This window comes from Lissotriton vulgaris, chromosome 8 (assembly GCF_964263255.1).
Source record: "Lissotriton vulgaris chromosome 8, aLisVul1.2, whole genome shotgun sequence".
Taxonomy (NCBI): Eukaryota; Metazoa; Chordata; class Amphibia; order Caudata; family Salamandridae; genus Lissotriton; species Lissotriton vulgaris.
The window spans coordinates 288906113-288932575 of NC_141696.1; the positions used below are offsets into that span (position 1 = coordinate 288906113).

The 26463-nt window shown below is 43.6% G+C and overlaps 1 protein-coding gene across 1 annotated transcript in view; it reads left to right on the plus strand.

The window, feature by feature from the left end:
- LIPI (lipase I) overlaps nucleotides 1-26463 on the plus strand; it is a 213368-nt gene that overhangs the window by 76067 nt on the left and 110838 nt on the right. The window contains exon 4 of the mRNA XM_086934060.1: nucleotides 7569-7670. Coding sequence (XP_086790186.1) covers nucleotides 7569-7670 — 102 coding nt within the window. The remainder of the gene's footprint in view (nucleotides 1-7568; nucleotides 7671-26463) is intronic.

Sequence of the window (26463 nt, forward strand, 5' to 3'; positions counted from 1 at the left end):
ACAACCCATGCCATTCCAACGATTTTTAAAAAACTACCTTTACAACGCATTCTATACATCGCATACTACCTTTACAACACATACCATTACAACGCATAACACCACATTGCATGTAAGGTAAGTATTGGATAGTGTAGGGGTAAAAATTACTATTCTAACTCCAGGGGGGTGCAATAGTAGGGTAAGTGTTGGATAGTGTAGGGGTAAAAATTTCTATTCTAACTCCAGGGGGTGCAATAGTAGGGTAAGTGTTGGATAGTGTAGGGGTAAAAATTTCTATTCTAACTCCAGGGGGTGCAAAAGTAGGGTAAGTGTTGGATAGTGTAAAGGTACTATGTGTTGTAATGCTATGCGTTGTAATGGTATGCGTTGTAATGACTGCGTTGAAATGACATGCGTTGTAGTGGTATGTGTTGTAGTGTCATGCGTTGTAATGGTTGAGTTGTAATGGTATGCGTTGTAATGGATGTTGCATTGTAAAAGTTTCGTTGTAATGGTAGTGCGTTGTAAAAGTTGCATTGTAAAGGTTGTTTCCCCTTTCAAAGCTCTGCGTTGAGTGTGTAGGAGCACAGCAAGGAACCATACAAACTCAACAAACATTTCAGACCCTCTGCTCTAGTTGCAGCCTTTGATCCACCACCCTCCAACAAACCATGATGCCTTGCTTTGAAGAAAAAAAACTCTCTCTATGGGAGGGAGCTCCTTAGGTCAAGCCAACAGAGGTGAGAACGAACTGCTCAATCAAATGAGGTAAATACAAAGCCACTTTACAGCCAGAAAGCTAAGAAAATGTTGCCCTTCAACTATAAGTTTAGCAAATCAAAGAAATGGGTGTGCCGTTCCGCGGAGCCAATTTGCCTCAATTTGTGACAGTCTAAACAAACTCATATGGTCACTGAAGGTATCCTTTACAGGATGAATAAACCCATACCCACCAAGGTGGCATGCTTCATCATTGAGTTTTGCTCATCGCTGGGTGAGCACTGAAATACCAGGTGGGCCCTGCAAGGGGGTTCTTTCCCAGAGGCCTTTTAATTTCACTGTTTAGTATTTGCCATGGCGTGAGATTGTGCCCTTATCTCTTGTGTGATGCAAATAGTAGATTGTGAGGAATAACGGATAAGAGGCAGAATGTGGCAAAAAAGACTACAACCGTGTCTGCAATTGGCAGAAGGAAATCCAAATCAAACAAGGAGCAGAACAAGGAACACCAACACAACAAGGAGAACCTAATAGTGAACATGCCGGACAGGCATTCACGGCAAATGAAAACAAGGTTCTTGTTCATGGATTAGGCTTTGTACAGACACCAAGAGATGATGCCTTCAAACTACAGTGTGAACTATCAACTTTGTTGAGGAAGATACCGTTACATATATATATTTTTTTAAGACAGACTTGAGAGGACACAAAATCCTTCCACCTTCCACTCTCAGCAATTGACCAGAGAGACGTTATAACATAACGTGTATTTGTAAAGTGCACGTGCACCCAAGGGTATCTTGGTGCTGAATAACAGATGTTTATTGTTATCCACCTCATTGGTACTCATTTTATTAACCTCAGAAGGATGGAAGGCTGAGTGGACCAGCAGGGATTTGAACCTGTATCCATGGTTCTAACAAAGGGCCTACAGTAGACACATTAGTCCACTTAGCCACCAGACCCTGAGGCCTTGAATTTAAGTTCTGTGGTGGTGTCAGGAGTAAATATTCTCATATTGCACTGATTTTAGTGGTGAAGTAAGCTGTTAGGTTATTATAGAAGTTGTTAGGTAATTACAGAGATCTGTAGAAGGAACAAGCATAGTCGGCACATGTTTCAGAGACACAATGTAATTGAAGATTCAGAATATTTCTTTAGGGAATAAAAAAATATGTGATTTGGGTAAAGAGAAGCCTGTGTTTTAGTGCTTGTAGAGATGAATAGTGCACGCATGTCTGCAGACATTTGCCACATGCTAAACAGAACCTGGCCTGTATTTCCTGTTCAAAGTCCTTCAATCAGGTAAAAATTGAAGGCTTTTTCCAGAATATGGGAAACTGAATGGGAAATTGGTGTGTCTCAAGGAAATTGTTGCACTTCACTTGTAATGCTTTCTGTTTAAAATTGGAGGCTTCATAAAAACCAGTCGAGGTTTATGATGAGCTGATCTTTTAGATACAACCTCCATAGACTCCAAAATTGACTTGCGGAGATCCACCCCAGACGATACCCTCACATAGTTCCCTCATTTGATGCTGAAACAGCCTTTGATGCAGTGCACAGGCCATTGCTGATGCAAGCTCTAAAGAGATTTGGCCCCAAATTCCTGGCCTGGATAACACTGCTTGCACCCATGGCAGCGGTGCAAGTCAATTGGGTCCTCTCCTCTGAGTTTCCCATTGAAAGAGGGACTTGACAAGGATGCCCTCTGTCCCCACTCCTGTTTACTCTGATCCTGGAACCACTTGCATACTTGGCACCTGACATTATGGGCTTTAAAACTACTGATACTGTCTCTGGGGGTGAAAGGATTTTGAGTTATGCAGATGACATCTTGCTATACATTACTCGACCAGAAGAGGCACTTCCCAGGGTGTTTCAGATCTGTGAGGTTTACGGCGCCCACTTTTGGCATAATATTAACTGGGACAAATCCTCCCTTTACCCCATGGGCAGGGAGCTGGTGGGTCCTCCAAGGACGGCTGTGAACAGACACGGAGGGCTTCCATTATCTGGGAATTTATGTCACCTCAGACCGAAAGCACTGTCTAGATTGGAACCATCTTTAAAATGATCACCCTGTCCAAATTTCTATACATACTACAAAACACATTACAAAATCCCGGAAAAGATTTTCACGAAGATTGATGTGGAAATAAGAAAGCTATTATGGAATAATCGGCACCCCAGAAGCATAGTGGAAGCTGCAACCATACCAATACAACGTCGGTATCACACTCCCGTACGTCAGCGCTTACTACTGGGCGGCTTATCTAGTAGTCGTCACTGATTGGGGTTACACGATTAATGATCATCCAAACATATGCGGTAGAAAGAGCACAGTTCAAATCCCGGTCCTCCTTACACTACCTCTATGGGTGGAATGGGGTGGAAAGACTTCTGCTAGCAACTCAGTTAACGACAAAAGCATGGATTACAGCTAGCAAGTGTATTAAATGGGCAAATTGAACAGTCCGTGTGACCTCACTCTGGACAGGAGTGAGATTTAAGGAAATTGGGAAACTGCTGGGATTTAGAATTTGGGAATTAATAGGTATATGTAAAATTGGTGATCTCCTACAAGACGACAGCCTAATAACCTTCAGGCTTCTTCAACATGAATGCCAATTATAAGCACACAGTTGTTCAAATATATCCAACTTAGTCATGCATGGAATGTAGAGGGGCTGGAAGTTTATAATACACCTGAATATTCTCCTGTGGTGGGTAGGCTGCTCATGGGAGAAACAGAAGAAAAAGTAGTCTCTTATACATATATAACAATTAATAACAACATCCTTGATTTCCTAAAGACACTGAGGCAAAATAGGAAAGTGAAGTGGGGGAACTGGATGACACGGATTTGGAGGCAGCGTTAATGCACAAGGTGGAGGTGACCATTAAATCAAGAATACGTACGGCTCATTCAGTTTAAAATCTTATATCTTGTTTACTATGATTGTGTTTGACTGCACAAGATTGGGAGGGCGGAGTCTCCTGACTGCCTGCGATGGGCCTTTCCTTCACACAATATTTATCTGCCTGACCATATAAATATGCTGGCTGACAATACTGACAGCACTTGGTAAGATACTAGGGGTGTGCCTCCCACCTGAACCCAAATATATGCTTCTAAGCATACCTACAGATGAAGACATCCCACGTGCCAAGCATCTTTTTAGTAACTTGGGTCTGGTGATGGCAAAGAGGGACAAAGCAAAACCCTGGGGAGCACCTGAGACACAATCTCTGCAGGAATGGAGGGTGGGAATGGACCTATACATGGGAGCTGAGAAGGTTACTTATAAAAACAGAGGGTGCCTGCATAGGTTTCATAAGGTATGGGGCAGCTGAATTAAGCATTATATCCTTGAACAAAAGGATGATAACACTGTGGCCCCACCAGGCCAACCCTAATGCTGTATTACACATCATGCTGTACTCTGATGAATACTTGTTGCCCATTTGGCTGTACCTCAGTTAAAATCTCTGAATGTTGCACTGTACTGCTGCTTTCCTGCTCCAAAGTGTTAATGTTCATTGGTGCGAGAGTGTATTTGTATAAAAAAGTAAAATTAAAATTACAAAAAATACAATTGGAAGCTCTCCGGACTGAAGCAGGGACGGTCGTTTTCTGATTCTCCAATTAAGTTCAAAACATTTAGGTGCATGACCATGCTAGCTTTCAAAGAATTCTCAGAACACAGTGGGACTAAGGCTGCACGTTCCCACCAAGGACCTACGTATTCAGTCTGTGAACAATAACTCTTTTGTCAAGTTTCTATTGCTTTTCATATATTTCCTGCAGCAGAGATGTCAACACTCATTTCCTTGACACCAGGGTGTTGGCACGTCATGACTTGTTTTGACACATCTCCCCGCATTTGATGGCAACACTATTTAATATTTTGTTAATGCAGCATCAACAAGAAATACATCTCAATCTGGGGCTAGTTATACAAATAAATCCGCACTAGTATCACAATGGAATAAAGAATTTCATGATTTCGTTTAATTTTGTAAAATTAGATTTTAACAACTAAAACTGGCTGTTGGCACAGTTAAGAGAAATCAGCGACTTTTCCAGATTGATCCTAATGGGCATTCTGGGCTCACAGCTAAAAATTTCCTGGGCCAGTTACCTGCCTTGCTCATCAATACCTCAAATGGGAGAGAAGCTATTATCATTGAGAGCAGACACCTGTAGGTAGAGCTTCCGACACATGAAGGCTTTTAGACTTACTAAAGTACTGTGTGAATAAGGTCCAGGTGGTACAGTGCTTAATTTGTAAAAAACAATAAGTGCCAGGGCTCTCGTCAGGAGGCCACCGTTGCTAGACCCGCACATCGTCCCTCCTATTGCTGCTAAAGTCAGTACCAACACAAATACTAACCATCACACTCCTACATGTGTGGCAAATTTATTTATTTATTTATTTATTTATTTATTTATTTATTTATATAGCGCAGACTTTACCCGAAGGTGTCAGAGCGCTTCCCAATAGGAACAGAACTGATACGTGAGAACATTACAAGTGAACAAATTACAAAAGCAAACGCTAAGTTACATGAGGCAAAAGTGGAGACTATTCCAGGCCCCCACACCTATAAGAATGGCTTGGGCAGCAGTCAATAGTAATTTTTTTATGCATATTGAAGTAATAAACAACTCTTGTTGTGCTCATCTTTAAATCAGACATTGTCACCAAGTGGCAGACTGCTACAAGCCCCAGTGTTGATAATTAAGTACTGGTACCGAGCAACGAAAACCAAAGGCTCAAATTAAGCGCTGATATACTGAAAACCCTAGGCAAAACCAAGATCTCCACTATGGGCCTCATTCCGAGGGGCCTCTTAATTTCAAAGGGGCTGGTAAGGAGCAGTTACCAGCCCGAGACGCCTAAGGGCATTTGTTTGCGCTTTATAAATTTCAAAAATAAATAAATAAATAAATTATGAGATCTGTGGAAACACCGCAGGTCTCTTAACTTTCGCCTGCAGATTTCAGCGGCGAAAACCTTTGGGTGAAAGTCTACACCAAAATGAACAAACATGTGGTGAATTGAACACAGAATTATCGATTTCTATGATAATTACTCATTTCTTAGTGAACCATTTGGGCCCCACTCTTATTCTCCTCGATTGTCCCCACCCATGTACTTACCGCCGGTATCAGTAACTCCGTGGGTGTGAACAATCCGGCACATTTTCAGGGCCACTCATAATGAGGACCCCTGTGTGTTTTCTAGAGTCAATTCAAGTTAGCTGAATACTTGCGACAAGCGATGTTCATTTAAGAAGGTGTTGCAATAAGAAAGAGAGAGAACACCAGTCAGTGGAAGGATGTTTTGTGACTGTTCCAGTGAATTTATGCTTGCCAATTAGAGTCGATGTTGGAGATTTGCAGAGCTATTTTGTGATTACAAACTCTCCCTCTTTTTGTTGATGTCCTCTGTAGACGGTGATGTGGGCGAATGTGGTAGTATGGGCGTATGGTGGTGGTGTAGGTGTAGGTGAATTTTGTGGTTTGCATTTATGCAGCATATGGGTTCAGGATGGAGGTGGTTGTCTGTAAAGCATTGTTGAGTGTAGCAGCTGGCTTATGATTTTGGTGTTGAGATTACAAGGGGAAGGTGAAAGATGGTGGAGGTATAGGTATATATGGTATAGGTGATGGGGAGTGTCCCTGGTGTCCAAGGTTCTTAAAGGGAAGAAACCAACATGTATGGGGCAGGCTAAGAGCAATATGGCCACTAAGGTACTGCTGTCTGCTCCTACTGTCACCGGGAACACAACCACCTTGAGAGTGGACGAGATGAAGTGAAGTAAGCACTGGGAGTTGGTGGTGTTGTATAGTGAAGTGTGTGTATGGTAGGTACCACCAACTAGCTCCTCCTGCAGACTCAAAATGGAGGTGTCTTGAAGTGTTTCGAAGTCTTAATAAGGTTTATCTAGCTGCTGTCCTACAGGGACGTTCCCTGGAAATTTTAAGAAAACTTGAGTCAGCTTTCCCAGACCTGCCATCCGTAGGCAACTTAGTGATGTTAATGTTTACATTCTATCGAGCCCTAAAGGCACTAATCAAGAATACAACTGCCTACGGCCATTGAGTCTCAGCAAAATATGATATGGGATTTCACATAGTGTATTCCAAGTGGATTTTTCTATTTTTCATTTCCTTTACAGAATTGTGGGGAATGAGGGCTGGGAATGGAAAAGTGGGAAGATACTGAGATTGGGAAACGGGTAGACAATACCCAGATATGAGCATGCTGAAATTCAACCCCTTAGAACACCTAGCATACCTTAGCACAAAAGGTGGTCTTAGGAGAAAGGTACTTCATCTTGGTACAAAGGGGCAATGCTGCCTTCTGTAAATTTCTCTGTGGAAACTGCAAAAAAGATTGAATGCCGCTGCACCACTATTTAAATGGGAGATGGGTTCTCTCTTGGGACAATTCCTTCTACAGCAGATAAGCATACGTTTTAGCCAGTATTAAATTACTGATTTTATCATGGTTGACAGTTTTCTGCTACAGGACCTGTGATCATAAACACTTTGAAAAGGACCATATAGACACAGAAAGATAAACATGCTTACAACTTTATAGTGGATTGCAGCCGCAAAGAGTTGGAGGACTTCTGAAAGCTGTGTTTTTTCTCCTGATTCTGCCACTGACAGATTAATACAAGAAGGTGAATCTGAACAACTAAAGAAGGTGGTAAAGAATTCACAAAATCTAACGGTGGAGACAAAACTATGGGTATACTGTCTGTGAACATCAAAATGTACACGTGAGAATGACTTGAATTTGTTTGTATTAGTAATTATCACTGCTCTAAAACCTTCTTTTTATATCTAGGCCTTGATCCTGCAGGACCTCTATTCAGTGGAAAACCACCAGATGAGAGATTGGATCCCTCAGATGCACTATTTGTTGATGTCATACATACAGACATTGATGGTAAAGACACAATTTTAACGTAGCATTGCTTTCTACCATATGATTGTTGGGGTGCTCTCCACATGACCCTGTGCTCTGTGTATTTATAAGTATGCCCCCAATGTGCTGTTATGCTCTTTAATTGTTGGTTAACCTCCCATGTTCAGTGGTGTTCTGCATATGTCTGTGTGTTTTCCATTAACTTGAGTGCAGGTTCTTGCTCCCCTTGCGTTGCACTTCAGGTGCCAGTATACCCTGAATTGCCATGTTCTCCCATGTGTTTATAAGCTCTTGGGATATATATTCTTCATTTATCTGAGCACCTAATGTGCATATGTCTGACTTGTGGTTGTGGTCCCCTGTGTATATGAGCGATATCAATGTGCGCTCCAAGTGTTCATATGTTTCCACGGGGTGTAACCCTCGGTTTTTGAGTGCTCCCATCTTTCTATGTCCTCAGCATGTGTGCATGTGCTCGTCATGTTTTAAGAATCTCCATGTCTCTGCTTCTCATACATCTGTGTGGGGGTGTATCCTGGAGTATGTGCTTTCTTTCTGATTACAGGAGACTGTAAGTAGTAAGGGTGAGTGAGCTCAGGGGCATGAACTATCATATCGTTTTGAAGGTAAAAAGTGTAGGTAGTGGGGCTCAAGATCTTCAATGCAAGGTGGAATTGGAAGGTAAATAGAATATTTCTAGTGGATTGAGTGGTGATATTTACCCTTAGTCCAAAGAGCATTATTGTCATGTTGAAAACTGTATCCAGCGTTACATGATATCATCTTTCCAGGGTACCAGAAACACCAATAAAGGAAGCAGATGAAATGGTGAAAGTGTTCTTTAATATCCATAACACAGGATATGGCCTACTGATGACCATACTGTGTTCCTATCCATATTTCTTAGTAGGTAGCCTCAAAGAATACCAGAGCACCACTTCCTTGCACACCTCTTGCCTGAAAGTGGAAGTTAGTTTCTTATATTGGTCACTTGGTGCCACAGTTTACAATACCTCAGATGATTCCCTCTATAGTCGAGTTAGAAATACATGGTTTGCATATGTTGGAGTGAAGTGTTTATTTCTAAGAATAATATGTTTGGGTAGGAAGGTGAAAAGAGTAAGAATTATAGTGATGAAGATGGAGGAACCCATGGTGGGAGGAGTTAAAAATTAGGTTTAGAATCATATCTGGGAGATTAGTGTTGAATGGTGCATAGCTAGACGACATGGGTGTGGATTTATAGTGGGTGTATGCTGAGAGTATGCTGAAAAGGCAAGACTACAGAAAATTGAGCATTGTAGGTGATTTACAAGATAAATGGCTGGACCAGGCTAACCGGTATGAGCCCCTTGCAGGTTGACAACAATAGAGGAAAAGACTTGTATTCCATTACACTTTGGTTCTTCACTTTGAGTATATTCATGAAGGGGAAATTGTGAAAGTATTATGGTGGGAGAAAAGGTTTAGTGTGCAGAAAAAAGTGTGGCTGGTCACCATTAGGAATGTTAGAATTGGCCATGTCAAATGTGCAGTAATAAAAAGTAAGGACTCCAGTATTTTATTTTTCCTGTTCCCAGTTGTGCTCATACCACCAAAACATATCTCTGTTCTTTGGATGAAATAACATTATTTTACTAACATGGGGAACGGGTATAGCCCTCTGAAATTCGAGTTTATCCAGACCTGGTTCTTTGTTTTTAAATTCTATGTCATAACATGCTAGTGTCTCCATCAGGATTTACTAAGGATTAGAACATGAATAGTATATTGTTTTGTAAATTTTCTGTAGAACCTTCCTATCTCTTGATTCAGCTCCAAAATGCCTTGTGGTAGCTCCCTTATTTGCTATAAATAGTTGGAAGAAATGTTGACGTGTAGAATAAGACTGCCATGTTTTGATGTAAGGCATGAGGCCCAGAGATGTGCTCCAGAATTAGTGTTAGGGAATGGAGCAGTGTCTTGCACATGGAGCAGAATACAAAAAGGTTATTATGTGTAGTTTGCTTGTGGCGTGTACAAAGCTTAGCATCCCGTATGTTGGCCCATGATTAGCCAAGTGTAAATTACCTTTCTGTATTTTAGATTACTGCTGATGATTCTTCTTTTTCTTGGGTGTTTGTTCCAGAGATGTTTGTAAGAGAAGGAGCTACCTAATACACGGTTTTGTAAATGGGGAAATGATCAGAAGTGGAGCCATGTTAGTTTTGAGATTTCTGATTTGATTGTGAGCTTACAAAGCAAGAAAATAGTCCCAAGTATCACCTAATGTGAGATACAGAGTGTTTTGTAGGATATTCTTATTGTTACGTGTAGCCAGTCTAAGGCGTTGATGGCATGGGTAATGTTATCCCATCTCCTCAAGTTTAGAACGCATTTGTCAGCTTCATTCTGGATTCTAAGTAGATTACCTATTCGTTTTTTTGAATGTCCAATTCAGAGATAATTTGCATTGTCAAGAAGTGGCAACAGAGATATTGGTACTGAAATCTTGTCCGAAAGGCTTAGGTAAGGGAAGGTATGCCGAAGTGACCTCATCATAAAGAAATAATCTCTGGTCACTTTGTGAACTCTGGTTTTGAGTTAGAGGCTGGAATCCATAAAGACTCCAAAGTTTTTTTATCTGCCTTGTTGTGATTGTTGGCCGTCTTAGTTCTGCTAAATTCTGCAGACAAGAATTTCAATTTTGACTGAGTTAGATTTAAGATACTTTAGCACAGATTGGCCTATCGCCAGGAGACAGTTATGAAAGCCAGATGTCCTATTATATGACTTTTTAGTTTTGGGAAGATCAGTGCATAGTCAGCACAATTATAGCAGGAGAACTTGAAGAAGTTGACAAGCTGAACAAGAGGGTGTAGGCTACCCTAAAGTGGAGAGAGGAAATTATTGAGCCCTTATGGAATCAAGGGTGGTCATCTTTTCATTGGTTTTGTAATAACGTTTTTGAAGCATATTCTATGAAGGCATGCATGCACAGGTGGCACTCTTTGAATGACATTACCGAGTAGGGAGTGATTCCCCGGAGCACGGTCCACTGTTAGACAGAAGGAAAATACCAGCGATGCACGATCCTCACCATATTTTGACTCTTTGAATGATAACATTTACAAAGGGGAAAAGCATTGATATTATTATTATTGCATTTTATTGAGCGCACAGCTACCCGAAGGTTTCCCGGCGCTTGCCTTGGGAACCCGTCCTGGCTTTTCCCTGTGAGATAGCCCCTACAGGGCATCCCCAAGGTGAAAGCCAGGAATCCCGCCGCAGGGGGGCCGTTGTGGAGATTAAGCAAGCTTAATGCCCAGAGTTGCAGAGTGAGAACCCATGATTAGAGCAGGCACCGAAGCGAGAATTATCGAGTCCGTGGACATTTGAGCTCAAGACCCTGCCGCGTCGGGAATCGAACCCTGGTCCCAGGTTTGACCTCAGCTTCCGGGTCTGCCTGCTCTACACCGTGAGCCACACTTCTCCAGTAGGTCTGTTTCTAACATCAGTCCTACTGGCTGTGCAAGTGTTTGTTATACATTTATGCCACTTAGCAATTGTGTGAATATAACAGAAAGCGATTGTCCCTTCCCTTATTTTTCATCCTCTCCTTTATGACTTTTTTGGTGCAAATCCCCTGTAATTTCTTTCAAACTATTGTACTATTGCATGACAGCAATAGATAACCAAATTCTTTCCAAGCTGAACAATTTTTATTTTGGAGCAATACTGCCCATCTCCCTCTGCCCAACCATCCCAAAAAACAAGCATTGTCAAAATCAGTAGGTCTGGATTTAATATACCACAGCGTTGCATGCACAGTTGCTGTTTATCTCGTTAAAGCCTGACCTATTGGCCTTACCAGTGCTGAAAAAAGTATTAAAAAAATTATTGATCTCTTTCTAGAATGCATATAGGAGTGGAAGAAAGGAATGTGACAAATAGAGCAATGATTTCAGATGTAAAATATTCCTCAAACATCCCTAAGTAAGCACTCCATGAAAGGTGGAATGATACACCAAACAGTCAGTGAGAGAGTAATACTTCTCTGAGTGGAGACAAAACGCACTCTATGTATATTTTAAAACATTTGCATCAATAGGTCTTGCAGATAACTCTGCTGTCAAGCTAAACCTAATGAAACCATAATGTTTAATACAGTGGCATTTCCAAAAAGTATTTTGGGTGTCTTCAGAGTTTGGCGGGAGGTGGAAACATGATTTCCAAACGTACACCAGTGTTGTCTGAATGGAAGCATGATGCACCCAAGATCACTGGAGTTCCTGTCCCGCTCCTCATATTCGCTGATAATACTCTACTTATCTCAAGAACCCCATTGGCCTACAGATGGAACTGGATTCCTTTGCTGCCTTTTGTACAAACAGGGCCTTAGAATGAAATCCATCGAAATCTAAATATATGGCAATACACCCCCATCGGTCATTCAGAGGCAGGATGACTATGGAGGGCTCCCCGATAGAACAGGTTAAAAAGTTTGATTACTTGGGAATAAGATTGACAAACACCTTGAACTGGGGTCCGCAAATGGGGAAGAGCAAAACCACTCTTAATCAGAGAGCATTGTTAAATGGGAGGAAGTATAAGGCCACTTCAGGGAGCTCAGTGTTTCCTGCCCTTATAATAGGCAGACCCACTGTGGTGGTGGCAGCCATCTATGGGCAGAGATATGGGGCTATGCTGATGCAACCGTCCCCTCACTGGCAGAAAATAAATGAATCAGGGCTCTCTTTAATTTCCTTTGATTACTTCCCTCATTCCCCTGAGGCTGGACTTAGCATTTAATTGCATTCATTTGGTGGCCTCCCTAAATCTGTTGATGTATTGGGTGCAGCTTTGGACAATCCTGGAGTAGATTCACTGTAGAGAATCCCCAGCAGAATTAATTTCCTGTGATAGACAAGTTTGTACCGCTTGGTTAAAACATGTCAAGAAGCAGTGTGAAATAGTTAAAATGGGGGAACTATGGAACTCTCCAACAGAAATTGACAAAGGTGTTACACAAGAAACTGAAAAAAGTTTTTGGGGAAACTGTCATGGTGCAGACTTGGAACGACCAAACAGATGGAAGCTTATCAGGGCAGTTCCTGAGTCATAAATGGTTTCCTAACTTTGAAACATATATGGCCAGAACGTATTCATTCCGAACAAAGCGTTTATATGTACAGTTTAGATGCAGTGTTTTACCACTAAGATCGTTTTCATCTAAGTGGGACAAATCAGGCAGCTCTCCAAATCATTGTCCTTACTGCCCGTCGTCAATGGAAACAGAAGAACACTTATTTTTTTGCCCCAGTTATTCACTTCCTCATAAGAAATTGATTTTTGCAGTGTGTAAACTGGAGGGCGTGAGGCTCTTCTGTGAGGCATTAAGAATTCTGAAAAGTCACCTAAAGGAATCGATTGTGTTTGCCGTTTCTTGTTTTCTGCAGCGGGTATGAAAAATAAGATCAAAAGTGTTGCCCCTTAGTATCCTTAATTATATATGTTAAGAGCAGGCACAAACTGCATAATCGCACTCTATCTAATTTCTGTTTATTCAAGGATCCACTTAGAAAAATGTGCAGTTCTTAATTTTGATTTACCTAAATAACTGTTAATAGGAGACAGGTGCCAACAACTGGAATTTTGCTGCTATTTTTATGTTTCTAAATTAGGTTGATACTTGATTTTTAATCTGACGATGTAATTTTAAGTGGAATTGTGTTTCCTTTTTGCATTTTAGATGGGAACACTGAGAACAACTATTAGAGTATTGTATGGTCCTAGGTTTTAAATATTATACTTGTATGTTTATTGTCTATCAATGGTTTTACTTGATGACTGCATATTTTAAGTATTTTAATGTGTTTTGACATATTGGATGTAATACTTTTGTGGCCTTCAAGCTTAAATAAAGTGCAATACTACTACTACATCAGGGTTGTCATATTGTTTATGACCTAGTAGGAATTACAAAGTAAGTTACATTGAATTGTGGTTGATGCCAAGCTCACTTAAAAAGATAATAAAGATATTGTACTGTTTAAAACATACTGCTACAGTCTCATTAGTTAGAGGATGAACTGATTGTAAGACTATTACTCTACTAAGGTGATTCTATATGACAAGCCCAATAATGTTAGTAATGGCAGTGTCCCTAATAGATTTTGTGTGGTGTGTGTGTGTGCCCACATGCCTTATAACATGTATTGGCACCTATCACATGCTCTGATGTTGTCAGCCTATACATACTCACTGATATACATTTCGTGCATCATAGCACCGAATAAATGGTATTGTTCAATCTTCATGTAACAAGCATTGCTAGCAAAACATATGACCACTTAAATGTAGGTGCTGCCTCCAAATGCCCAGATATTGCAAACTTCACTCTTGTTAACCCTTTGTACAGACTCTCCTGCAGGGTCGTTAATTCCGGGTAGCGGGGGGTGGGGGGGGAATGTATGGGTGCGACACCCCCAACTTGATTACCTATTCAGTCTTGCCTGGCATTGCCAGTTAAAAGCCGGTGTCTTCACCAACAGTGACATCAAGTTACTTTTGCTGCAGACTTGGTAGAGATGGTCAAGTCAACATATTAACGGGGAGAGTCGTGAAATAACCAAGCCACGGGTCAGCCTTGGCTCCATGAGCCTGTGCATAAGCAAAGACCTGAATGGCATGTAAATCATGCAACCAACAGCATGTAAAGATTTTAGGAAGTCGCTTTAAGGAAAGCGTATTTCTTTAACATGTTGATACATTTAATTTTAGTACACAGATTATGTCATTACATTGAGAGGCTATTATTAAAAGTAATAGTTTTTTAAATAACTTAGAAATAGTCATGCGACCCGCTGCCCCGACAACAATTCCACAGATAAAAACAGAGGCAAGTCATTTGAAATGTGTACCTCATATGTGGCCAAGATTACTATAGATAGATCAAAATTATAATCTGACATTAGACATTTTTGTACTGTGTGCCTCTTGAACTCATGCATTTGAAGGCACTCTTATTTGTGATAATAAAGAAAAAGGAGGCAGTTTTTTCAAGCGGGGAAGCTGGCATTGACCCCAGATTTTCTGGTTTCACTTTATACATTTGAACTGCTGGATGGGTATCTCTTTCTCTTGCCCATTTTACATCAAAGGTCACTGCTTTGTCATTAGTTCTTGGCCCATGAAGTTAAATGTGGAGCAGGCAGGCTCCACATGAAATTATACAGCAAGGAGATTTTTACATTTACCAGGGAGATTGGGCGCACACCTGTATATCCGCAAAGTGGAGAGTACTGTGAAGTGGCTGGTACAGGCAAAAAGGCGAGCGGTAATCTCACACAACCGTCATTGGAAAACGGCACCGGGAACCTCAAGAGGGAGCTTAGCGCGAATAAGGTGTACCCGCCTTTAAGGAAATATAACGTCATAATTCTCATTCTTCAGAACACTTGTTGGCTCCTCCCGGTAACGACACACACCACTACTGATCAAGATCCCTCAACCACGCAGTCAGCGTGTTCACAGATTTCGAACCACCCAGAAACTTAACCAAAGCAGTGCCCGGAAACGGACATTTCCAGCACTAGTGTCATACTTTCTTCATGAGGCCCTGAAGATTCGCAGTGTGTTCCCTGCGATGAAACACGTGTTGGCATAACTAAAGGAACAATAAACAATTACTTAACACCAAGAACAGAACATCTTTTTTGAACTCTTATACCTCAACTTGGATGATTGATTCTCTTAAAGTCACTCCGAAAGTGTGGATGTATACAAACTGATCATCTCTTTCAACACTATTATTACTAAAATGTTCTAATTTTGTATAGTGCAAGGGCATTGTTGTTCTAAGGCTCCACATGAAATGTCAGCTCGTTTTGGGCTTGAGTGTCCAAGAGGATCTTGGAATGAGCCACAGCCAGACATGTGGCTTGATATTCCAAATTTGGCATGAGATTGCAGAGTGACCTACGGAGATGAGTGTGATGCACAGACAGGGTCAAGGGCATGGATCTGATTTGGCTCGTACCTGTCACTCACTCCACATCACTGCGCGGCCTGCAGGCCTTTAAGTGTGTCGGGTCCTGCCAGTTCTCAGATGCTGTAGTAATTAAAAACTTTGAAATTAGTTCCTTTCAGGTCCTAAGTGCATGGTCTTTACAGGCAAAAAACAATGCTTTAATTCCTAACAACGACTATACAAAGCCTTGGTGTAATCCATTACAGTGATGCAGTCCCTGTTTACATTGCATTCTTTCTCCATCTTGCATTCTCTAAGAGTAGTTGTGTGTCATAGAGGTGTTAGACTTCATGCAATTGAAATCTGGGCTACTAAAAGACCTGCTCTTGCTGCCCATTCCATGCCTTCTCTGCAGATGTTAAATGTGGACTTATGCTAGTTTGCTCTCCTGGGCCTCTGTACCCTACATAGCTCTGAGGGGGTGACTTTACCAGAGTGGGCAACATAGTGCAGTTTACCCCTACACAGGCTGTCCTTACTTTTCCAGATGACTCAAAATTAAAGTTCCTGATCCTGTCCATTACTACCTTCCAGTCAGGACCGGACTGGCTACCGGGACTTTTTTGCTGGGGAGGCAGCGTATGGTCCAGGTTCTGTGCGGAGGGGCTGATTTTGTTGATGGGGAGCTGGCAGCACTTTTAAATGAACAATGCAAAAAAATTGCTTTAAAAAATAATTTTATTTAAAAAATTGTGTATTGTTTATTAAGAAAAGCCCGGTATCCAGTCGGCCCTGCTTCTAGTCGTGCCATTTGGGCCCTCTTTTTGCTTGTTGGGAAATCTCAGCCTCACACCCCTCTAACATTATTGAGTAGGCTATGTACCTGTCCTCTAGCATCTCATTTTTATATGAGATGGTGCTGAGAGATATATTTTGGGGCTTCCTGAAAGTGATTAGATGAGGTGATATAACTGGTTTGGAAAGGAGACAGACAACACAATTATGTTTATTTAGACATATTGGATTGTAACGCCTATGCATGGCATCAAATATAATTGATACCATGGGAACTCACACACATTTTCCCAGGGGCCAAAAGTATGGTCTGTGGTGTGACCAACAGCAGGGTGAGGGGGAAGGGAGATGGATGGGAAGAGGAGTGGATTGTGGGCATAGGGGACGTGAATCATATACAGCCGCGGTCGGTAGGGGAGTACCTGCTGGGGCGGTGACGTGGGGAGGGGGAGGGGCATGGTGGGGGTTAGTAATGTATGGATAATGGAGGTTTGCAGGTAAGTAAACATTTAAATAAATCAAACGAATTTCGTTGCGCGCACTGCATCCCCAAATGCAATGCACTGCGCGCAACGAAATTCTTTGATTTATTTAAATGTTTACTTACCTGCAAACCTCCATTATCCAAACATTACTAACCCCCACCCTGCCCCTCCCCCTCCCCACGTCACCGCCCCGGCAGGTACTCCCCTACCGACCGCGGCTGATCATATACATAGTGTGCACAGGGAGCCAATGAGGTATTTTGAGGGCTTCATTTCCTAAGGCCCTCGAAATTAAGACCATAGTCTATAGAAGAGTCACAGATTTGATAATACTGTGTTATGCTGTATCTGAGCCACTGTTCCTCTACAGCACCATAGGGTAAGCCTTCTCTACTTTCTATCACTAACTTTGGTGAGACAAATGCACAAACAAGTACCTTGATCATTAAATTGGTATTAAATAGTATATTAGACCTCAGAATCTCCTTACAACTTTAGTCTCTTATCTGAAAACATTAGGAGTATTTAAAAACAGGTTCAATCCCGACTTCCTCACTTGACCAAATTGTGTCACCCTAAGGAATTGTTTTATTTCACTTTGCCTCGTCATCTTTATTATCACATATAAAAGCACCTTGAAATGTATGAGTTCAGAATGTGTGCTGTACAAATCTCTGTGTTTGGTTTAATAAGATATAATGTTCTTGCATGTATCATAATAGCCTAGGCCATATAGACATTTCATGTGACAAGTGACTCACCTCTTGGTTCACTAATTATAGAGGGCGGTCTGGCCATATCGGGCATCGGACGCTTCCCCTGCAGGGGCGGGTCTGACACAATTTGCCAGGGCTGCTTTGGGTTCCCAGTCCAGCCCTGCTAATGACATTGTTGTCACGGCGGGAAAGGTATGAATCTTATCAAATTCATGTTTGAGAACTACCCCTTTAACAAACAAAATGCCGTTAAATGCAGTGATATAATCTGATGCTCTATTGTAAAAAGCTTCCATACGTTAATGAGATTCACTTTTCTGAATTTTGAAAAGCTTTTGTCACATTTTAATATGTTTGTAACCAGCAGCCCACATGTAAAGGTCAGGAGGGCTGCAAGCCCCCCCCCCCCCCTCCCCGCCCAAATTTGAGTATTTCTGAATGATGCAATGGTAGGAGCCAAAGTGTACTGAAGGACCTCCTATTTCAACTTAAGCATGGGCGCCCCTGGGCCAGATGGCTTCCAAAATTTGACCTGTGCAACACAGGTCATCACAGGTCAGAAGCAGAAACTCATCAATATTGGGCAAATAACTACCATGACACAGCTGTGGAATGGGGGCAAGGGGTGCCGAAGAAGCCAAAAATGGCGACAATGAGAAATTATTAAAATGGCAAAGGAAAAAGAGAGAGGCAAATGGAGTGAGGAGCAAGAAGACAGGAGAGTAGAATGCACAAACGAAAGGTGGAAAGAAGGCACAAAAGAAGAATGAACCAAAGAAAGAAAGCTGAAAAGCAAGAACAAGAAACAGAAGAAGAGCAAAGGAAGGAATGACAGAATGAGGGATGGCTATAAGGGCAGCAAGAAGAGAAGGTGTAAGAAACAACAAAAAAAGAAACATGGAATGAGGGTAACAGATGAGAGCAGAAAAGTAAAGTGAAATAATGGAAACAAGAAATAAGAGACTTAATTAAGAGAATTAAGAGAAAGAAAGAAAGAAGAGAAAGAAGAGGAAGAATTAACAAATAAGAAGAGCAAGGGCACACAAAAGGTACCGAAACTGGTAACAAAAAAATAGCTGTCCTCCTGTTTGCAGATGATGCATTAATACTATCCCGCACACAAAATAAGCTCCACAGGAGACAAGGCAGCTATGAAAGCCACTGCTTCCTCAAAGACCTCCTTATCAATAACCAAAAGGCAAAATAATGCCAATGGGATCATCTGGTCAAGTACTCAAAATTGTCAAGAAATATCCCTACCCGGGGATTTTCTTTAATAACAATCTGTCCTGGCACGGCCCCTTTGACAAGGCAGCTGGTACCCTACAGCGGTGCCAATGCCATTTTGAGGATTAAAGCACAAGATCGTCTGCCAGTCATTGAGGGTTGTACTTCAGGTATGCAAGCAAAAAGCAGTGGCAGCATCAATTTACGGTGCAGAATCGAAATTTGCCTAGCATCGTAAAGGTAAGTTTCAATTCTATTAAGGACATGGAGGCGAGGATTATGCTTTTCCTTCTTCGCTCTTTAATCAATGAACAAAGCACAGCAGCCAGAAAAGCACCAACGTAAGCCCTAAATCCCAGAAGAAGGAGAAGGCTTAAAGTACATTAAAGAAAACACACAGATTTGTGTAGAAAAAAACTACAAATCCCATCATGTCCATCAAGTTAGTACACAGAGTAGTCCTTCGCCAATGTCCATAACAGGTAGATAGGATGTCCCTCCTGTGACTACTTTCTCTTTCTTCGCACAAGTCACGCCATGATCCAACTGGTCTTGTTTCGAACCATCATTTCCTAGTAGAAAAAATACAATAGCGTAAGCGGTGTAAGAAAAAGGATCCATCCACACGCTTCAAGTAAAACCAACATTAACATTTCAAGGTTCATGAACATCTTAAAGGAAACCTGACTACTTACTGTGGTACGGGTAGGATCGCTTCCGAAGGAGGCCTGGGAGGGATAATCCTCGCCTCTGTGTCCTTAATAGAATTGAAACTTACCTTTACGATGCTAGGCAAATTTAAATTCTATGTCAGGACCGGAGGCTTCAGATTATGCTAGTTTAAAGCTTACTCACCACTAAATGTGCAATGTCCACCACCGGTTTAAAATAAAACCTTTTGAAAGTGGAATCCGAGGACCAGTCCGCAGCTCGCATCAAGTCCTCCAAGCGGGCTCCAAACGAGAAAGCCTTAGAAGCCATGGCCCCTCTAGCCGAGTGGTCACCGAACATTTTCGTATCGATACCTGCTTCTTGCATGATCCACCTCACCCATCTGGCATTGGTGGGAGATGAACCAGCTTTGTGCGGCTTTCGCAAAGCAATAAGTCACTGTTGTTCGCCCGGAGGGTGAAGTTTAGAGTTAACTCCTCTTATGCCTTCAGGCATTGGACCACACACAATTTGAGAATGTCCACAAAGGCTGGGTACGAAATCGTCCTTGACGCGCATTTTGTGCGACGCCCCAACGTGAAGGTCACCCCTTCCGGAGAAAAAACTCTCGCCGAGATATCCAAAGCTCTTACATCAGAAACTCGTCGACAAGACACCAGGCACAAAAGCATTGCCAACTTAGCTGACAGTTTTTTCAAAGACAGATACCTATTAGGTTGCCATGACAAAAAGAGGTTCAAAACAAGATTGACTTACAGAGAACCGAGTAACGTGGTTTCGGGGGCAAAGAGAGTCGGATATCTCTCAGGAGCCTACAACCGAAAAGGGTGTTCTCCGACTTGCGCCCCCTCCACCGGATGGTGGGTTGCCGAAATCGCCGACCGCATCACGTTAATAGTGCGATAAGCTAGGCCGGATGAAGCCAATTCCGCCAGAAAATTCAGCACTGGAACGGCTCCTGCGACCAGGGGATCCAGGTCCTGTTGAAGACACCAACGGGTCCATTTAGTCCAGGTGAAGTGGTAGCGCTTCGCCGTGCTATCTGCCCAAGCTTTTGACAGGAAATCCTCAGCTGGCCTCGAAAGGCCTGAGAGCAACCAACGTCGCCTGAAAGCCGCCATGCCATGAGGCGGAGAGAGCTCTGCGTTACCAGATGATGGGGATCCCCTTCCGCGTTGAAAAGAAGATGCAGAAACCGGGGGAGTAGGATTGGAGAATCCCAAGAAAGTTCCAGAAGAACCGGAAACCAAACTTGAGACCTCCAGAAGGGCGTCACCATGACCACCTCCGCTTCCTGCCGGCGAAGTTGGGCCACCGCTCGCACCACCATCGAAAAAGGAGGGAACGCATAAGCCTTTTCCTGACTCCAGTCCTGGAGTAAGGCGTCCGTGGCCTCCGCGAGAGGATCCGGCCTCCAGCTGAAGAATTGCGGGAGCAGGTGGTCTAATCGTGATGCAAAGAGAACGGGCCCCAAAGGTCGTTCAGCCATCAGAAAACTTGAATGTCCAGTTTCCACTGGCTGGAGTCCTGCAAGTGTCTGGAGTGCCAATCCGCAACCTGGTTGGCTTGGCCCGTAAAGTATTCCGCTTCTCATAAGCAAGGACTACAATTACAAAGTGCTTGATTACGCACAGCTTGCAGGTTTTCAAACGCTTTTAATAAAAGGCATTGCCATTTACAATGCCAATTGCTCAAACTCTCGGAAATGCAAGACCTATTGCATTGCAAATGCTTGTTTTAATTAACTGTGCAACTACAGATTTGACTCTAGTGAGTCCCCGCCTGTGGCAGCGCAGAGTACTGTGAGCCACAGCATCCCAATGCTAGCCGTGCCAGGGTAAGGCCAGATTCAGACAGAGAGGGGTATCCCTGAGACAACATAGAAGGAACAGTTCCACAGTGTCAGGAAGCCACCCGAGCCCTGTGAGCCACGGATTTCTCAAGTCACCAGAGCCTGTGGCCGGGCAGAGAAAAGCAATGAGCCATGGTGGCACGGAGCTACCTTAGACCGTGGCAGGGCATCCTTTTAAGATGAAGTTTCGTGCAGCTCTGTCTTAAATGCACCAAAATGATTACAAACACAAAATAGTTTTTTTCCCCAAAGACTTGCGAGTCTAATAGGCACCAGAGAGGCACCAGTGCCACCGCAGTCACACTTATAAACATTTGCATAGCTCCCACGCGGTTGTCTCTTGAGAGGCGCTGTATCAGCTGTGCGTTTTCCTGCAGACCCCGGCCAGTATGCACTAGCTGTAGTGCAGTGTGAGGGCAGCAGCAGCCCAGACCCCTCTGGGAGGACGCCCCCTGACCAGCTATGCGGGGCTAACTGAATGCGGGTGGGATAATAAGCCGGCCTTTGATTAGTAATTACAGTTATATGGGAATCCCAGCATATGACATGATAATCCACGTTTGTAAAGCGGCACAATCACCCGTAAGGGTCTCTAGGCGCTGGGGGTCGTCGGGAAGATTAAGTAAGCTATTGCCCAGAGTCATGATGGTAATTTGGAAACGTTACTCTTGATGCCAAGCCCCTCCAGAGATCAGCCCCAGCCCACTTTGAGAACGTTGCAAAAGTCCCTCTGAAGCCCCCTCAAAGGGATTCCTCAGATCTTGCTGTTGTCGAAGTGCACATAAATCTGAAAGTTGCTGCTCCTTAGCACTCCATAAAATCATAGCTCCCCGCCCCTTCCTCTGGGAGAGCCCCCTCTCCTGACCATTTACCAACTCCCCGCCTCGTGTTCATTTCTAGGCAGATGCATTCAGGGGCCGGCGGTGCTCAATGGGGCTGTGTGGCAGCCGCCCCTAATTGGCGTTAAAGCACTCAGTACTTGGGAGCATATGCGGGGAGGGGGCTCCCAAGTCCCATCGAGCAGCGCACCCACCCGCAGAACCCTCAACCCGGAGGGGAAAGGCAGACCAGAAGCTGAAAGTGTCAAGGTGTGAGGGAGCGGGAACTGGTACGGACTGAGGGACATTACCCCTTTGCATTCCGCAGGTGTGGGAGCAGGAAGGGGGTTAATGGAGACATGCCTTCTACAGGCAGAGAAATCTCGCTATAAGCCCCACAGGCAAGGCCACGAGGAAGGGCCAGTTGAAGGGTTGGGGGGATGCGCACCCCATGAGGGCCATCAATGGAAGGACATTACCCCTACATTCCACAGACGGGGCCCAGTGAGGGGGGTTCATGCACAGGTGTCCTCTACAGGCAGAGACATTGCGCTATAAGCCTCACAGGCCAAGCCAAGAGGGAGGGGCAGTGGCTCTGCACTCTGCAGTACAAATAGGAATGGGTGGATGCGCACCCCATGGGTGTCCTCGATGGAGGGACAGTGGTTTGGCTCCCCTCAGGCAAAGAGCCCGGAGGGGATCTTGGCGAGCTGCACTGTACAGGCAGGGCCTAGAATGAGGGCTGCGGGCATCGGACTGAGCGCCACACAGGCAAAGCCCCAGAGAGGGTGCTTCAAGGCTTTGCGCCCGCATGCAGGGGCCCAATGGGGTGTGAGGGGGCTCAATATCTCAGAGAAGAGGTCTGCTTGAATCTCACAGGAAGGGCCATGAGAGGCTGGGAGAGAGTACCAGAGGATAAAGGCGGTGGTCTCACCCGGTATAAAGAGGCCACTAAACAGGGTGCATCCAGCTCAGAGAGCCTGCAGTGAAGTCTGCCCAAAAGGTAGATCCAAGGAAGACAGGATCTCGCACAGCTGAGGCAATCTTTTTTCCTCCTAAAACAATCTATAAATGGTAACGTTTGTCTAAGGCTATAAGAGTAAATACATTTGCCATTCAGGTCAGAGTGAGCTTTTCAACCTCAGACTGAGGTGAGCTGGGGCAGAGCAGAAAGTGTGTCTCTCTCAAAGAAGAAACCTAGGTTGGGATCCCGGCTCCCCACTTCATCAGCTTGTGTGATTCTTGGCCTATCGCGCCTCCTTGTATACAGCAACATTTTCAGCTCTTTAAAATGTAAATATTCTTATCTAGCTAATTGAAAGCTTAGAGCGAATCAAACAAAGTTGGTAGACACTACTGAGAAACGCCGCAAGCAAATGCCGACCACAACAAGCAACATACCTTTCTTGGATTGAGTGTTTCCGGTCCCTCTGCATGGGCGAGACACGGGAAGCCAGGCTGGACAGCCCGGAACTGCCTGCTTGAGGGCGGGGCCACCAGCACAGACAGGAAGCGGACGGGAGCCTACCCTGCGCTCATGTGAAAGGAAGGGAGCTAGCCACCTACGAATCCCGTGCAGTGCCACTACTGCGGGACAGGACGAGAGGAGTATGAGAGACCCGGTGAGTGGGGGCGTCAGGGCACATTGACGGCTAGACTGATAGACGGAAGTCATTAGGCGTGGTGATTAGGCACGTTCGGCAAGTTCACAGCACCAGAGCTGCAGCGCCCAGGAGAGTCTGAACACGTGATGCGAGCCCGCCAGCTGAAGCGCGTCCTCGAGGTGAAATCGCTGAGGTTATGCGCGCAACCACCCCCTCTCAGCCATTCCCAGGAAACCCACAACAATAGGTCTTTCGCTGGAGCAGCGCTATGCGCTGCTAACACCAGCAAGACCTAAAAAGGATTGAACAGTAGAAGGAAGGGCAAGAGGATTAACAATGAAGGAATGAATGAATGGGAAGAAAGAGAGAAGGGAAGATTAGAAGGACAGAAAAACGAAAGGCCATAATGAAATAGGAACGAACCAAAGAATGACAATGGGAAGAAGGGGATGTAAAATGCATCATATTGCATTATTGTTTTGCAATTTTTCCTCCGGGTGAGGGGGTGGTGACAACAGCTAACATAGTAAGGGTAAGGATCCCTAACTTTGTTTGGTCATTTAGTTTCATATGGCTAAAGTGGGGATCTTTTATTTCCCTGGCTACTCCATTGGGGATGGGTTTAAAACATGGGTAGGAGACAAAAGGGGTCTGTTAATAGATTATAATAAATGGTAGTGACCAGCAGCTTCTTGATTTCCCTTGCTTGTTTATTTCCATATACTGAGCTTTTAACAATTACTGACATCTGTGCATGGCACTGCTGGAGACTCAGAACACAACATGCATCTGGGCATACTTTCATATAACCCACACTGTGCCTTGTAATACACCTAGGCAGTGTGGCATCACTGTCTGTACAAGTGGCATCTTGGAATGTCAGAAGCCAATACCCTCCAAATCAACATAGAATGCCTTCCTTACACTGCCTCTCAAATATTTCTGCTGCATCAGCTGAAAGTGGGAGGCAATGGGACTGTGGCTGGAAGATGGTGGGTGACGCCTCCTTTGCTATCCTCAGCCCAGCAACCCCCCATTTTCAATGGAACCCAAACCCATAGACTGGTTAACAGGGTATGACTTAGAAATCAATGAACATACTAGTGCGGTCTCATTTTGAGGATTATTTGAGTAGATTAGTGTGCATCGTGATGTCTGGCAGACGCAGAATCCTAACAGAAATGTTATGGGGTGGACATGGTGCTCTTCAGTTCTAGCTGCATAGGGAGTAGCCCCATTAGCCACCACTTTCTGGACTCCCTTTCTCCCATGCTATTACATTCTTCCGCCAAAATAGGACAATTCTATATACTAGGCTTTTCATTCTGCTGTTATTAGATCTGGTGGTATCAGCAATTTCAAAAACATTTTAGACTGGTAGACGTTTGAGAGACTCATGTTTATCTGATTGTACATTGTGACTTGTAGAGTGAACAATCTGCCATTAGGATAGGATAGCATCGTCTTTCAGTAGTCTTTGGTATAACTTTCTAAATGTTTCCATTTCCGCCCAGAGTGTTTTGAACAGAGTGGATATGTGATTCGTAATCAGTTGTGTTTTTATGGTGTGTGAGGCCAGATGTCTGTACCAAATTGCTTACATTTTTCCGGAGTAGACCTGGGTACCCATTGACCTTCACGTGTATATGGGTGGTAAGTAGTCTGGTACCAAGTTCGATTAGAAGCCTTTATATTAAGTCGGTGTTGCCTATATGTGTAGAGTTGTGCCTTAATGTATGGGGCGGTCAGGTAGTGTATGCTTGGTTTGCACACGTGTTATGTCCTGCCCAGTGTTTTGTTCTATGAGTTATGAATTATCGTATGAGCTAATGTGAGTTTATTGACACTCAGGAAATATCTGAGCTGTATTGCTCCTGGTGATTGTGTTGTGTTCAATGTTTGTGGTGCTGCTTGGAAGGGAGTGCTTTTTTGAGTACACTGATAAGCATATATGTGGTGTAGCAGCTAGCTGCACAATGCTAGATAAGTAGGAGGTGTTTTATCTAACATTTCCTGTTGTAAAGGTCAGCTAGGCATCTACTTGTTCTGCTCCGAGGAACTGCTGTGTGTAGTGTTGTCCTTGGGGGGTGGGTCATAATAGACAGGCATATTCATAGCAGCATAAGCAAGGACTAAATGAGTGAGTGGAGGCATGAGTGATCCATCAGTCCATATATTCATTCAGCCATTTATCCACCCACTGGCTCACTTCTTCATTTATCCTGAGATTCTTTGTCACATCTACTCACCCATTCACACCAAGGCCCCACTCATTGAGTTAGGACTTCCACTTACAAGACACCAGACTTATTGGCTTGGCCTGTGATTGGTTTTGTATAAGATCATGGAGCTCAGACTCGTTTTTTGATGGATGCTGACAATACAGCGGCCAACATAGGCTGTTTCAGAGTATGAGGAAGGCAAGGTGACTGTGCACTTTGTGAATCGGAGCCTCTTTCAATCTCTATAGACCATGAGAACGAAAGTAAAACTGTGGCACGCTATGAACTTCCTGCGTGACCTGAAATAGCTCTAATCAGTATACACCATACCATCTATATATCCGTTCCAAAAGGACCAGAGCCTTTCTCCAGTTCAGGCAAAAATATACATTGTGCTGCTTGAGCATTAGTGAATTCACCAAGATGAGTCTGTTTAAACAAATACAAAGTGAAAGAAAAATGTAAATCCATA